The sequence below is a fragment of the Hyperolius riggenbachi genome, chromosome 2 (genome assembly GCF_040937935.1).
Source record: "Hyperolius riggenbachi isolate aHypRig1 chromosome 2, aHypRig1.pri, whole genome shotgun sequence".
In the NCBI taxonomy this organism is placed as follows: Eukaryota; Metazoa; Chordata; class Amphibia; order Anura; family Hyperoliidae; genus Hyperolius; species Hyperolius riggenbachi.
The window spans coordinates 13,080,048-13,096,269 of NC_090647.1; the positions used below are offsets into that span (position 1 = coordinate 13,080,048).

The 16,222-nt window shown below is 46.3% G+C and overlaps 1 protein-coding gene across 3 annotated transcripts in view; it reads left to right on the forward strand.

The window, feature by feature from the left end:
* NUP98 (nucleoporin 98 and 96 precursor) overlaps positions 1 to 16,222 on the forward strand; it is a 133,522-nt gene that overhangs the window by 98,947 nt on the left and 18,353 nt on the right. For all 3 annotated transcript variants that reach the window (XM_068266493.1, XM_068266492.1, XM_068266491.1), the window contains 7 exons: positions 5,239 to 5,459; positions 6,395 to 6,664; positions 6,785 to 6,942; positions 8,115 to 8,258; positions 11,466 to 11,608; positions 11,793 to 12,014; positions 12,346 to 12,587. In XM_068266493.1, coding sequence (XP_068122594.1) covers positions 5,239 to 5,459; positions 6,395 to 6,664; positions 6,785 to 6,942; positions 8,115 to 8,258; positions 11,466 to 11,608; positions 11,793 to 12,014; positions 12,346 to 12,587 — 1,400 coding nt within the window. The remainder of the gene's footprint in view (positions 1 to 5,238; positions 5,460 to 6,394; positions 6,665 to 6,784; positions 6,943 to 8,114; positions 8,259 to 11,465; positions 11,609 to 11,792; positions 12,015 to 12,345; positions 12,588 to 16,222) is intronic.

Genomic DNA, 16,222 nt, shown 5'->3' on the forward strand with positions numbered 1-16,222 from the left:
TTTTTAAAAACCTTAAAGGGAATCTGAAGTGAAAATAAACTTCTGATGAATTGTATGTGTAGTACAGCTAAAGGTGGGCATACATCAGGCGACTTGGCGGCCGATTGACCATCCAATTTGATTATAATCAAATTGGATGAAAATCTGTGCCACCAAGTGCATGCCCGACCGACAAAGCGACCAATTTCGGGACGGAAGTTCGTGCAATGCCGCAAGATGTCGGGTCGAAGTTGGTTGGTCAGGTGTGCAACAGTACGGCCGCAATTTCTGGAATGAGTGCTGAGACGATGAAACCCCCGCTGCAATGTATAAATATGTGCCCGGTATGTTCATTTATACGTTATCTGTCCTGTAGCCTCCGGGCGGCTCTCCGTATACACGCTACTGGCGCATAGTGTGTGACGTTGGCAAATAGCGCGGGATGTCAGGCGCTATGCACCAGTGACGTGTCGCAGAGCTGCCCGGAGGACTACAGACACCACGTGGAGGCTGCTACAGGACAGGTAACGTATAAATGCACACACCGGGCACATTATAGATTGGGGGCAGCAGCAGTGTGGACTTCATGCTGAAATTGGACAGGAATCGGCCTGTAGAGTATGGGCAGAATCTGCAAAAAAGTGTTATCTCTAATCAGATTCAATATGAGATAAATTTGTGTCTGTTGAATCTGTCCATACATTGCTAGATGTGTGGCTACCTTAAGAAATACAACATCAGCAGCACAGATTTTGTTTCCAGTACAGGAAGAGTGAGGAAACTTCAGTAGTTATCTGTGCAAAAGAGCTTCTCTGAGCTCTCTGGCCCAACTTGGTCGCTGTTTTCTGCAGCATTTATACATCAAAGAAACAGAGACAGATTTAGAGAACCTTTTTACTCCTGGGAAGTGGAAAGGGTCATTAGCTCTGCTTGTTTTATAGTTTAACCCATTCGCGTTCCGTCGTTTTCACTTGAGAAATGTTCACCTCCCATTGATTAGCCTATAACTTTATCACTACTTATCACAATGAACTGATCTATATCTTGTTTTTTCCGCCACCAATTAGGCTTTCTTTGGGGGGTACATTTTGCTAAGAGCCACTTTACTGTAAATGCATTTTAACAGGAAGAATAAGAAAAAACGGGAAAAAAATCATTATTTCTCAGTTTTCAGCCATTATAGTTTTAAAGTAATACATGCCTCCATAATTAAAACTCACGTATTGTATTTGCCCATATGTCCCGGTTATTACACCATTAAAATGATGTCCCTATCACAATGTATGGCGACAATATTTTATTTGGAAATAAAGGTGCATTTTTTCAGTTTTGCATCTATCACTATTTACAAGTTTAAAATAAAAAAAATATAGAAATATTTCATCTTCACATTGATATTTAACCACTTCAGGATTCGGCGTACGCTTAACTACGCCCCTGAATCCTGAAGTGGATTGCATGGAAACGGCCGCTCGTATGAGCGGCCGTTCCATGTCAGTTCACGGAGGGTGTCTCCGTGAACACCCTGCGAGCCGCCGATCGTGGCTCGCAGGGTAAATGTAAACACACGGGGAAGATCTTCCCCGGTGTTTACATGTATACGGCGCTGCTGCGCAGCAGCGCCGTGGCGGAGATCGGCGATCCCCGGCCTCTGATTGGCCGGGGACCGCCGGCACCTGATAGGCTGAAGCCTATCCCATCAGGCGCAGGACGGAATTCCGTCCTGCGCCACTCACAGGGGGAGGTAGAGGGAGGGAAGGGGAAGGCGGCCAGGAAGCGCTGCGGAGGGGGGCTTTGAAGAGAGCCCCCCCCCCCGCAAGCGCAAGCAGCCGGCGGCGATCAGACCCCCCCCAGCAGGACATCCCCCTAGTGGGGAAAAAAGGGGGGGAAGTCTGATCGGCCTGGCTGCTAGCTGATCGGTGCTGCGGGCTGGAGAGCCCACGCAGCACCGATCAGCAAAACCACCCGGTATCCGGAAGTGGTTAAAAAAGTTTAGACCCTTAGGTAAATATTTACATCTTTTTTTTTTTTTTCAATTGGGTTTTTTTTTTTTTTTTTTATATTAAACATTTTATTTGGGTATTTTTGGGAGGGTGGGATGTAAACCATAGTTTTTTAATGTAATTGTGTGTTGATTTTAATTTTTTTACTTTTTGTTGTAGTTTTACTTTTTGGCCACAAGATGGCGGCCATGAGTTTGTTTACATGACGTCACTCTAAGCGTAACACACGCTTAGAGTGACGCATCGGGGAGGGTAACGGCCAGAAAAAGCGAAGATTTCCGAAAGAAGCTGTCGCTTTTTCAGCGGGGGAGAGGAATCAGTGATCGGGCACCATAGCCCAATACATTAATTCCGTGGCTACCGAAACCGCGGCCGGGAGCGTTCGCGCACGTGCGTGATCGGCCGCGGGAGCGCGCGGTAGCACGCATGGTTCCTGGACGTAGTTTCTACGTCCAGGAACCAAAATGGGTTAAACTACAGTGTGTGGCTTATAATTGCAAATATTATGTAATGTTATAGAAAAGAAAAAAGCAGCTATATCTAAAAATTAAAATGAGACGTTTTTCTTTCCTGCTTATGTTCTAGTAATTATTTGAACTACACATACAATTCATTATATCAGAATTTTTTTTTCACTTCAGTGAAAATGTAACCATTTCTGCCCCCCGGACGTGATCCTCACGTCCAGGTGGCTGCTCTGCTGCGGTGCCGCAGTTCAGCGTGCCCCTGTGCGCGATCGGGGGCGCGCCTCCGTGCTGTCCCCCGGTAGCCCTGGGATCAGTGAACAGGAACATGGTTCCCGATCACTGATCCGTGTCCCCAGTAGAAAAACCAAAGCGCTCTTACAAGAGGCTTCAGTCTTTCTGCACGTAAAATTTCCAACGTCCCCTTGTGCATCCGGTTAGCAGGGAGAAAAAAAAAAAACTCAAGGTGGCCATCTTGTGGCCAAATAATAAAACTACATCTACATGTTTTTTACATTACAATTTACACATATAATAACATTAAAAATTAACTATTTTCTTATTAATCCTGTTAAAATGCATTTATAAAAAAAATAATTCTTAGTAAAATGTACCACCCAAAGAAAGCCTAATTAGTGGCGGATAAAACAAGATCTAGATCAATAAATTGTGTTAAAGGAGTTCTGTGTAGGTTAAAAAGTAAAACAAGCTGACACTTACCTGGGGCTCCTATCGGGCTCCCTGCAGTGGTAATGTCCCGTGCCGTCCTCCTCCGATCTGCCGTTCCCCGCCGCCGGCACCGGGCATTATTCGTCTGACGACAGACAAATAATGCGCGCTCCCGTTCGTGTCATCGGGAGCTTAGTGCTGCGCAGTACGAAGTTTTCTTGTACTGCGCCTGCGCAGTAAACTCTGATGACGCATGCGGAAGCGAAAGCTCGGCCGCGCAGCCGCAGTGTAATCACTCGAGTGATTACAGAAGGACAGGCGGCAGGGAACGGTGCATCGGGAGAGGACGGCGCGGGACATTACCGCTGCAGGGGGCTGATAGAAGCCCCAGGTAATTGTCAGCTTGTTTTACTTTTTTTAATTACACATAACTCCTTTAACCTCTCTGCCGTTCTGATTCCCGCGGCCCTGCACTAGCTACATGATGCCCCCTCCCTCTCACCCCTCCGAACGCCGCCAGCGTCCTTGCCTGTAAGGATTTCCTGAATGGGAATTCCTTTAGGGCTTCCCCCGTCGCGTGGGGTCTTGGGGGGGGGGGGATGGCCTCTAGCGCGGCGGGTAGCAGCGGCGATCGCGGTATACACGCAGCTAGCAAAGTGCTAGCTGCGTGCAACAAAAAAAAATTATGTAAATCGGCCCACTAGGGCCTGAGAAATCCTCCGCAGCTGGTTACCCCGAGCTCCGTTCGGGATAACCGGCAAGGAGGTTAAGAAGTGATAAAGTTATTAACGAATGAATGGGAGGTCAAAATTGCTCTGATGCATAAGGTGAAAAATCGCTGCGGGCTGAAATGGTTAAAGGACTTGCGAGGCGAAAAATGTAAAAAAAAAAAAAAGGTAAATACCTATTGCGTTTTATCATCCTTAGGGGACGCCATCCGCATCCCCATTTCATTCCGCTGTGTCTTTATTGTTACTCCCAGGCTCCGGCGGGGAGTCCCAACCCGATTCCTCAGGTAGTCCTTTGCTTTCCCAATGAAGATGGCCGCCAGGTCCTGCCGTGGCTGCGCAGTTCTTATAGCTGCAAGTGCTGCTGCGCAGCTGACCTCGTTCCTGGCAGTCTTGCACACTTTATGTACACGAGACCTCCGGGAACGAGGCCAGAAGTGGAGGAGGACTCAGAGCTGCGCAGCCGCACTTGCTGCTGTGAGAACTGCGCGGCCGCGGCAGGAGTTGGCGGTCATCTTAATTGGGGAAGCAGAGGAACCCCACCCCCACCACCGGAACCTGGTAGTTACAATGGAATGAAACCGGGGGGGGTTTGGTTATTTCACGGATGGCGCCCCCTAAGGATGATAAAACACAATGGGTATTTTAACTTTTTTTTTTTTTTACATTTTTCGCCTCGTAAGTCTTTAAAGTGAAATTAAACGTATAGGATACACAAATGCATCTGTGGGACTAATGCTAAACAGAACTTTCTGGGGTCCAATCTATTGAATTTTAGCCTTAAAGGGTTATTTAAGTAAAAAAAAAAAAGTTTCATTTTACCTGTGGCTCCTTGCAGCCCCGTGCAGTCATCGTGTGCCTGCGCCGTCTTCCCACCTCCGGCCAGCAGCAGTGACCCCTGTAAAGCTGGCCAGTCTCAGGGTACTGCGCATGCCAGCCCTGAGCTGCATGCACCTGAATGCGTTCACGTCGCCGGCAGCGTTCTGCACAGTAGCAATTTTCCTGTACTGCGCATGCGCGGAATGCTGCCATGCACAGGGACGCGGTGAGAAGGCACATGGCCAGTGAATCTGCCAGAAATCTCATCGTGTGTACCAGGCATAAGAAACACAAGAGCGCAGTCTTTTCACCCACGCCTTGTGCAGTCGCCATAGTTACATCCCATAGCAGCTAGGACTGGTCAATGCAGCTTCTGCGTTGATTGGTCCATTTCCAAGCTGCCTCTGTTGCCATACAATTTGCACAAAGCTGGGATTAATAGCAGATCATTGACTGATGGTTGTATCTAGGCAAAGTGCAGCCCAGCATGCTCCGCAGAGTGTATGGAACAGCGACATGATGTATGTATGATGTGCCGACCCCACAGCCAATGCCGTTCTCTCTATCTCTCGTCAGTCTTGCCGAATCTCCCTTCAAAGTTCACCTGGAGAAGCTGAGCCTGGAGGAGAAGGGGAAGGACCTGCAGTCCTATCTGGTTCCACTGGAGATTGAGCTGAAGAACAGCACGGTGGTGGACGAGGCCTGTCCCCGCCTGATACCAAATCCCGGCAATGCCGCCATCCACGACTACGCCGGCTGGGTTGGCGAAACCTTCCGGGAACTGTCAGAGCTGGAACGTAAGTGTGAAGGGTCAGCTAGGGATAGTGGTGGTGTGGGGCGTTGTGGGTTCATAGGCGTTGGCGTGGCATGCTTGGTTTACTATCTGCAGTGGCATGGCACAGTGTTCTCCCCAGGCTCTTTTAGTCGGGTGCTCCACCCGGCTAATTTTGGTGAGCACCTGGCTGCCATCGGCTCGCCTCCTCCTTCTCCTCCTCCTACGCTGTAAGCAGAGTTGCACCAGCCCTGCATTGCCCCCTCACTACCTAACTGGCTTCTTTTTCATGCCACCTGGCTGGAAAAAAAATCTGGGGAGAACACTGGCATGCTTGGTTTCCTATCTGCAGTAACGTGGCATGTTTGGTTTCCTATCTGCAGTAACGTGGCATGTTTGGTTTCCTATCTACAGTGGCATGTTTGGTTTCCTATCTACAGTGGCATGTTTGGTTTCCTATCTACAGTGGCATGCTTGGTTTCCTATCGGCAGTGGCATGCTTGGTTTCCTATCGGCAGTGGCATGGCCTGCGTGGTTTCCTATCTACAGTGGCATGTTTGGTTTCCTATCTACTGTGGCATGCTTGGTTTCCTATCGGCAGTGGCATGGCCTGCGTGGTTTCCGATCTACTGTGGCATGTTTGGTTTCCTATCGGAAGTGGGATGGCCTGCGTGGTTTCCTATCGGCAGTGGCATGGCCTGCGTGGTTTCCTATCGGCAGTGGCATGGCCTGCGTGGTTTCCTATCGGCAGTGGCATGGCCTGCGTGGTTTCCTATCGGCAGTGGCATGGCCTGCGTGGTTTCCTATCGGCAGTGGCATGGCCTGCGTGGTTTCCTATCGGCAGTGGGATGGCCTGCGTGGTTTCTTATATGCAGTGGCGTGGCGTGCTTGGTTTCCTATTGGCAATGGCACTCTTGGTTTCCTATCTGCAGTAACGTGGCATGCTTGGTTTCCTTGCAGCCGTGGTGAAGCAGTGGTGCCTGACGTGGACCATGTGCAAGGCTCTGTGGGGACAGCTGCAGGAGCTAGAGGCCAGCCTGGAGGAGACCAGCGAGTATGTGGAGAGATTACAGCGTAGGAAGGCCTTCTCTATCTGGCTGGCGGAGACGGCGGCGGAGCGTATAGAGGAAGAGGTGGTTCTGCACAAGAAGGAGCAGGCTGTCCAGGCGGTCTTCAGCTACTTAACCGGGTGCCGAATCAGCGAAGCCTGTCTCCTGGCACAGAGGTTTGGTGAGTAATGGAGTCTGTGTTTCGCACTCCCGCCATTAGAGGGCGCCCTCTTCTCTTTCTACTGGTCTGCATTCTGTTGGGTGTGCTGTAAGTAATCTGAGATGTTATGTCTGTCTGCAGGTGACCATCGGCTGTCCATGCTGCTGTCACAGCTGGTGGGCAGCAGTCTCCTGCAGGAGCTGATTACCATGCAGCTGGAGGACTGGCAGAAGCTTCATGTGGATCGCTTCATCCAGGACGACAGGCTGAAGGTGTACGCCCTGCTGGCCGGCATCGCAGTGAGTACACCGCCTCTGATGGACTGTGTGCAGAGACTCAGAGAGGCGGAACATTCATTGGGGAACACTGGATTACCAGATTCCTCCCACATCCCAAAAACATACAGATAAGCTAATTGGCTTCCCCTATATTGTCCCTAGATTACAATATATACCCTACACAATACCTACATAGACATATGACTATGGTAGGATTAGAGTGTAAGCTCCTCTGAGGACAGTCAGTGACATGACTATGTACTCTGTAATGTGCTGCAGGAGATGTCAGTGCTATATAAATACATAATAATAATATGGTAGGACATTACACTATGACTATGGTAGGATTAGATTGGGAGCTCCTCTGAGGACAGTCAGTGATACGACTATGTACTCTGTAATGTGCTGCAGGAGATGTCAGTGCTATATAAATACATAATAATAATATGGTAGAATATTACACTATGACTGTGGTAGGATTAGAGTGTGAGCTCCTCTGAGGACAGTCAGTGACATGACTATGTACTCTGTAATGTGCTGCAGGAGATGTCAGTGCTATATGAATACATGATAATAATATGGTAGGACATTACACTATGACTATGGTAGGATTAGAGTGTGAGCTCCTCTGAGGACAGTCAGTGACATGACTATGTACCCTGTACAGTGCTGCAGGAGATGTCAGTGCTATATAAATACATAATAATAATATGGTAGAACATTAGACTGACTATGGTAGGATTAGAGTGTGAGCTCCTCTGAGGACAGTCAGTGACATGACTATGTACTGTGTAATGTGCTGCAGGAGATGTGAGTGCTATATAAATACATAATAATAATATGGTAGGACATTAGACTATGACTATGGTAGGATTAGATTGTGAGCTCCTCTGAGGACAGTCAGTGACATGACTATGTACTCTGTAATGTGCTGCAGGAGATGTCAGTGCTATATAAACACATAACTACAGCCTTGTACCACTCTACCGATGTAGTTTCAGCAGTAATCCGTAATGGAATGTCTCCACTGCTAGCTTAGTACTGATCTCCAGGCAGGAGGGGGCAGGAATAGCTGGGGAGAATTGATGCAGGAGGAGGAGAATGCATTATATTTGTGTAGGCGGGACATTACCTGGGTAATATCAGATCTCACAGAGGATCATGCTGATCAGGTTGTCTTTCTCTCCGCTCAGGTGTGGCAGTCTTCTGATAAGCAATCCATCAACGTGTGCTCACAGCTGGACTGGAAACGGGCGCTAGCTGTTCACCTCTGGTACATGCTGCCGCCCACCGCATCCATCGCCCAGGCTCTGCAGAAGTACGAGGACGCCTTTCAGGTGAGTACTGCCAGCTCCAGACAGAAGGCTTCCTACAGAAGGGAACATGTCCGGCCATTGTATGTCCCCTCTGGATAGAGCCCCTACCCTTCCTGTCTCTATCCTGACGTGACAGGAAGTGAAGGGGCAGATATTTGGCAAGAACTGATATGAGACCTAAACACATATACACATCATGCAATTTTCTCTGATTGATAATTTCCAGCTTGTTCAAACTGCTTTCAATCAACAAAGGGATCGATTATGAGATCAGTACTGCACAAAATGTCAGGTCTTTCTCAATAGGAAGCAAATTGACATGCAAGAAATTATCGTTTGATAAATCGATCTGACAAATCGATCTGACAGGAAAGTTGCATGGAGTATATTAGCCTTAAAGTGCAACTGTCGGGCATAAAATCAAGAATGTATTCTTTTTTTTTTTTTTTTTTATATGGTAAACAAGTAATAAGGACCAGGCTATCTAAGAGTTACAATCACCATTACTTTACTTTTCTTGTTGATAAAAAACATTCCCCAGTTTACCTGAGTCTTATTTGGTACACACAAAGGAAGTTGCAGGGCATGCTGGGTTGTCCTTTTTTGCTTCTCTACTTTCCCCTCAGACATAACTAATGCAGCCTGATTGGCTGAAGCCTCTTTCCCTCCTGTTTTCCCCTCCCACACCTCTGTTCCTCTCTGATTGGCCAATATTTCTCATGCTGAGACAATGAAGGCTGGCAAATCAGGCAGAGGAGAGTAAGGGAGGAAATGACATCAGGATTGGCTTCAAAATAGCCACACTTAAAATGGGAAATGCTAAGAAGGATTTTCTCTTTTTTTTACTGTAGAAAAATCGCTGAAATCAAAACGTGGACAGTGCAATACATGTGTTATGTAAGTAAAGCAAGTATATATGTATATATATATATATATATATATATATATATATATATATATATATATATATATATATATATATATATATATATATATATATATATATATATATATATATATATATATATATATATATATATATATATATATATATATATATATATAGTGTGTGTGGGGAAGTTCTGAGATAGTATGGCTGACAGCTCCTCTTTAAAGGACAAATGCAGTGAGAGGAATATGGAGGCTGCCATATTTATTTCCTGTTAAACAATATCAGTCGCCTGACAGCCCTACTGATCTATTTGGCTGCAGTAGTGTCTGAATCACACCAGAAAGGAGCATGCCGCTAATCTTGTCAGATCTGACAATAATGTCAGGAACACCTGATCTGCTTCATGCATTAGAGGCAGAGGATCAGCAGGGCTGGTATTGTTTAAAAGGAAATATTGCCGCCTCTGTGTCCTTTAAAGCAGGAGGATTAGCTATACTACGCCTGGGAAAAAAACACGTTAGTAGATCAAGTATTTATCTACTTATATATAACACATGTATTGTACTGTCCACGTTTTAATTTCAGTGACTTTTATATAGTAAATGAAGAGAATTCTGTTCCTGGTGGGGACCATGTCTTTTTTTTTTTTCAACGGTTTGAGGCTAAATCCTGATGTCATTTCTGCCCTTTACTTTTTTTTTCTTTTCTCCTCCAATCAGTCACCTCAGCCTTGCTTGTAAACACAAGTGAGCAGGAGATCATGTTTCAGATAAGCAGCTGGCAGGGAAATAAAAGAGAAGGAATATATTATAGATAAAAAGAACCCCCAGCATGCAACTGTTTGGCACTGACTATTAAAGGGCCAGTGCTCCTAAAGTATGTGATAACTCCAAATCATAACAGCAGGAAAAGTTTTGAATGCAGGATTTGCATCTTTATCACTTCATACACTCAGACCAGTTGCTGTTGAAATTTGATTTTTATGGTGACAATACCGCTTTAAATTGGATCCGAGATAAACTTTTACTCATTGCATAATTGTGTTCGTTTCATATAGTTTATAGGGCATTCCTCAAGCCAAATACTTTTTTTATTTTTTATTTTAATACTCTAATTCCCTATAGCCTAAACAGGCCTCACCCACAGCTCCTCCAGAGTGCACTGGCACTCTCAGATCCATGTAGCAAGGGCTTATGGGAGCTCAGTCTGGGCAGGAGGAGGAGGTTACTAGCCAGAGATCGCAGAGGAAGGAGGAGAGGGGAGTGGAGTTTTCACAGGGTGAGTGGTGAAGATGCAGAGCAGCTTGCCTGTGTGTAATGTGACAAGCAGAACACGGCCCCTCTAATTATATCACAGCAATAAATAATCATACACTGTTGAAGCTGTTTGCAGCTAGATTTGCTGTGTAAACTATCTAAACTTTAGATAAGATATATAGACACGTTACTTGTTATAGTTAGTTTTTCATCTCAGATTCACTTTAAAGAGAATCTGTACTCTAATATTCTTACAATAAAAAGCATACCATTCTATTCCTTATTTTCTCCTGTGCCCCTCTGTGCTGTTTCTGCCACTCTCTGCTGCAATCCTGGCTTGTAATTAACAGTTTTAGGCAGTGTTTACAAACAAACTAACCAGCTTCTAATAGGTTCAGCTAAGCATAGAGTGTGAGTCATTCAAAGTATGCAGGGGGCCTGCAGAGGGTGTGTATCGCTTCTACCAATCACAAGCAGCCCTGCACATTCCACACAATCAAGCTTTAGCCCGACAAACAGGACAGAGGAAAGATACATTGATTTATTACAGAGACAGTGCAGTTAGGAAAGACTGCAGTAAGCCGGAGCAGATTAGAACAGGCATAGGAACTTATAGGATAGAAGAACTAAGGCTGAAAAATTTGTTACAGAGTCTCTTTAAGGCAGGGAGCACACCAATGGTATTGCATGAGTTAAGCTGTATAGCAGAAAACACATGTGAATTTGCATATAATGTTTCTCTGGGGGCTGCACATGAGTCTGTGTGTTTTTAAAATCACGCTGCAAGTTTGTTCTTACCGCATCCTGAATGTGATTGTCCTATGGGAAATCAAAATGCTATCTGGCTCTTATACTCTTACCCGCAGCCCCGGAACAAGCATGCAGCAGATCAGGTGCTCTGACTGAAGTGTGACTGGATTAGCTGCATGCTTGTTTCAGGTGTGTGATTCAGACACTACTGCAGCCAAAGAGATCAGTAGGGCTTCCAGGCAACTGGTATTTAACAGGAAATAAATACAGCAGCCTCCATATACTTCTCACTTCAGGTTACAGGACTGACCACACGGTTCTCTCTTGTAGGAGTCTGAGGAGCGGTCGTGCTATGCCTGTTACCCGCTCCCATCATACCTGGAAGACACAAGTCTCAGTAAGGACACCGAGGCCGTCTCCCCGTCCATCCCCCGGGACGTGTGCTTTCACCTGCTCAAACTCTACAGCGACCGGTAGGTGGTAACCATGGCGCCCAGCGTGTCCTCTGGTACATGCAGACAGCGCAGCGTTGTTTGGAAAAGGGGGAGGGGAACAGGCGGAAACACACTGGGTTATTTTTTCTCATATTGCACACATAGTGCCACCATTTAGTATCTTGCTGTTGCGCTTATTCACCATGGTGTCCCCTCTCTGCAGGTGTTACGACCTCCGGCAGCTCCTGGACCCCCGAAGTGTTACCTCGGACCCCCTGGATCACCGTCTTAGCTGGCACCTGTGGATGGTCCTGCAGGCATTAAATTACAGCCACCTGTCTCACCAGAGCCAGGGCTTGCTGCACGCCAGCTATGCTGCCCAGCTGGAGAATGTCGGGCTCTGGGAATGGGCCATATTCGTTATGCTTCACGTCCCGGACCCCGTGTAAGTCATCTGTGTGTCGTCAGTTATGTCCAGCTGCATGAAGTGGTCCCCAACACTGGCCATACAGTATAATCAGTGTGAGCTGTGTAGGTTGCACACACAGAGCTGAGCCTGTACAGGTTACACGCAGAGCTGAGCTGTATAGGTTGCGCAGGCAGAGCTGAGCTGTATAGGTTGCGCATGCAGTGCTGGGCTGTATAGGTTGCACGCACACAGATCTGAGCTCTATAGGTTGCGCCCACACAGCTGAGCTCTATAGGTTGCGCCCACACAGATCTGAGCTGTATAGGTTGGGCACGCACAGCGCTGAGCTATCCCTCTTCTCCTGCAGGAGGCGGGAGTCTGCGGTCCGGGAGCTCCTGACTCGCCATTGTGTACTGCGGGAGACCCCGGAATCCCTCGCAAAGGAGACGTTCCTGATGGAGAAGCTCTGCATCCCGCCAAAGTGGATCAACGAGGCCAAAGCCATCCGCTCCAGGAGAGAAGGAGACAAACACAAGGAGGCGCTATATCTCCAGAGATCCGGCCATTGGAACCAGTGCCACCGGCTGGTCTCCCGAGACCTGGCTTCAGGTAATCATTACCCAGAATCCCATGTGTGGGGAGGGGTTTGGGCAGAGTACCTCATCAGTCCACAGTCTCTGACCAGTGCAGGCGATCATTGTGTACAGCCGACCTACAGTCCTGGCCAAAAGTTTTGAGACTGTTAAAAATATTGGAAATTAGAAAAGTTTTGTTTATAATAGAAATTTGCATATACTGCAGAATGTTATGAAGAGTGTTCAGATGAATTGCATCGTCCTTTGCCATGAAAATTAACTGAATCCCCAAAAAAACTTTCCACTGCAATTCATTGCTGTCATTAACCACCTGGGCGTTACGGACGAGCTCAGCTCGTCCAGTAACGCCGCGATGGATTGCTCGGGCCCCGGTGGGACAATTTGGATAATTTTTTTCTTTTAACCTCCCCGGCGTTCAATTTTCCCAGGATTTCTTTGCAAAAAGTGATAAAATGTATTTTTAAAACTTTTTTTTTCCTGTAACTTGCCAAAATGTCAAGCAAGGGTCTAGTATACAGTGCAGGAGAGTTTTGATGTGTATGCAGGTTTATACTGTTCATAACATGTTTTTATGGATGGACATTTCTGTCCATACCGCTGGGGAGGTTAAACACGCAGCTAGCTCTTTCCTGATCGCCGCCGATGCGCCGCTGCCCGCCACGAAAGTGCCCCCCACACACACACACAGACCCGCGCCGCCAGGCTGCGCTATGGGGTGGATCGGGACTCCCTGTGACATCACGCCGTCCATGACGTCACTCCGTTCGTCTCCATGGCAACGGGGGAAGCCCTAAAGGAAATCCCGTTCAGAACGGGATTTCTGGATGGGTCTTCATGCCGGCGGCGATCTGAAGAATGGGAGGGGGGGGGGGGGGAATCATGTAGCTACATGATAGAATGAAATTGGGTAAAAAAAAGTGCGGCCGCGGGAATCTAAACGCCAGGCAGGTTAAAGGACCTGCTGAGATCATTTCAGTAATCGTCTTGTTAACTCAGGTGAGAATGTTGACGAGCACAAGGCTGGAGATCATTATGTCGGGCTGATTGGGTTAGAATGGCAGACTTGACATGTTAAAAGGAGGTGATTCTTGAAATCATTGATCTTCCTTTGTTAACCATGGTGACCAGCAAAGAAACACATGCAGCCATCATTGCGTTGCATAAAAATGGCTTCACAGGCAAGGATATTGTGGCTACTAAGATTGCACCTAAATCAACAATTTATAGGATCATCAAGAACTTCAAGGAAAGAGGTTCAATTCTTGTTAAAGCGGAATATAACCCTGCATTTCAACTTTGCTCTAAAACATTATTTACAGCATATTATATGCAAAAAGCATTTTTTTTTTACTAGACCAGCATTGGAAGGGTTAAACACAGAGGTTTTAAGTTCCGTGCAGACATTCAGATGGTTACATTCTATTTAGTTAGTGTGTAACTGTTTATCAATAGATACATCTCTTTGGCTGTCCTCCAAGCTCCTTCTCAGTGAGAGAGATGAGTCATAATAAACACATATTTGTAAACAAAAAGTATCTAACTCAAGTTCGGATTGTGGTTGCAGAAATCTCTAGGGACTTTAAAGCCCTGTGTAACCCTTCCAATGCTGGTCTAGTAAAAAAAAAAATGCTGGTTGCATATAATATACTGTAAATAATGTTTTAGAGCAAAGTTGAAATGCAGGGTTATATTCCGCTTTAAGAAGCCTTCAGGGCATCCAAGAAAGTCCAGCAAATGCCAGGATTGTCTCCTAAAGAGGATTCAGCTGCGGGATCGAAGTGCATCCAGTGCAGAGGTTGCTCAGGAATGGCAGCAGGCAGGTGTGAGCACATCTGCACACACAGTGAGGAAAAGACTTTTGGAAGATGGCCTGGTGTCGAGAAGGGCAGCAGAGAAGCCACTTTCCTCCCTAAAAACACCAGGGACAGATTGATCATCTGCAGAAAGTATGGTGAATGGACTGCTGAGGACTGGGGCAAAATCATATTCTCCGATGAAGCCCCTTTCCGATTGTTTGGGGCATCTGGAAAAAGGCTTATCAGGAGCAGAAAAGGTGAGCGCTGCTATCAGTCCTGTGTCATGCCAACAGTAACGCATCCTGAGACCATTCATGTGTGGGGTTGCTTCTCATCCAAGGGAGTGGGCTCACTCACAATTTTGCCAAAAACCACAGCCATGAATAAAGAATGGTACCAAAACGCCCTCCAACAGCAACTTCTTCCAACAATTCATCAACAGTTTGGCGAAGAACAATGCATTCTCCAGCATGATGGAGCACCGTGTCATAAGGCAAAAGTGATAGCTAAGTGGCTCAGGGACCAAAACATTGAAATTTTGAGTCCATGGCCTGGAAACTCCCCAGATCTTAATCCCATTGAGAACTTGTGGTCATTCCTCAAGAGGCGGGTGGACAAACAAAAACCAAGCAATTCTGAGAAACTCAAAAAAGTGATTATGAAAGAATGGGTTTGGTCCAGAAGTTGATTGAGAGCATGCCCAGTTGAATTGCAGAAGTCCTGAAAAAGAAGGGCCAATACTGCAAATACTGACTCTTTGCACACATCTCATGCAATTGTCAATAAACACCTGAAACAAAGATCTAAAAGCAGTTTGCAGCAAACTTTGTGAAAACATATTTTTGACGGTCTCAAAACTTTTGGCCAGGATTGAGCCCTCACATCTCCCCCTCTTAGGAAACTTCTCAATAAGTAGTAAATAACTGCCTCTTACACCCTCTTCTGTGCCTAGAAATCTGCTCTTTTCACCCATATTAAATTGCATTAAAACTATTATTGTGAGACACAAGTTTATGTTGCACAGAAGGATGCGTCCCCGAACTCTCTCCTTGTATGTCTTCTCATTTCATGGTCCCAATCTACACATTTATAGTACAGAATTAAGGAGACTAACCCACATATACACACAGTAGGTGATTCTCAGCCGAGCTGCCAAGAATCTAATGAACACAGCGGTCCCCGACCTCCTTCGATTTGTCGTTGTGCCATCACCCTGGCAGAACATCTCGACTGAGGGCATTCTTCTCCTACTCATTGTGCGCTGATTGGTGCTGCCCCTCCATAGCTACTGAAGGTGCCCCTTTGTGTGTGTAAAATGCTCTAGTATTGTTATCTGAACTGTGAAGAACCTAACCAAGTACTTGAACAATGTAAAGAAAAAAACCGAGAGCCAAATATGGTGTAGTATGTTTTGTCGAATGGAAAGAATTTAAAGTAACAGTAAGAGATATACTCACAAGTCAGGGTTACCACTAAGGCAACCACTGATGGTGCAGGTGGGGAGAATTATAACCTGACCCCACTCAGGTTTAAGAAGTCGCTCTCTGTAGACAGGAAAATATGGGGATACACCCCTCCACCAAGGGTGGACTAGATCAATGAAGGATAAGGAGTAACAGAGGCGCCAGATTAGTGTAAAAGTGTTTAAAAACTGCTTAAAAGGAGGGGGGTTGGTGGTTACCGCCCTCAGGTAAAGAGTGACCAGCCAATGGATCATATGTAAATAAACAATGAAATTTATTTTAAAATCTCCAGGCAAGCAACGCGTTTCGCGGGTCCAAAGCCCGCTTCATCAGGCAATCAATTTGGAGACATACTGAAGAGACAAAAACAAAGAAACAACAAAAATCCA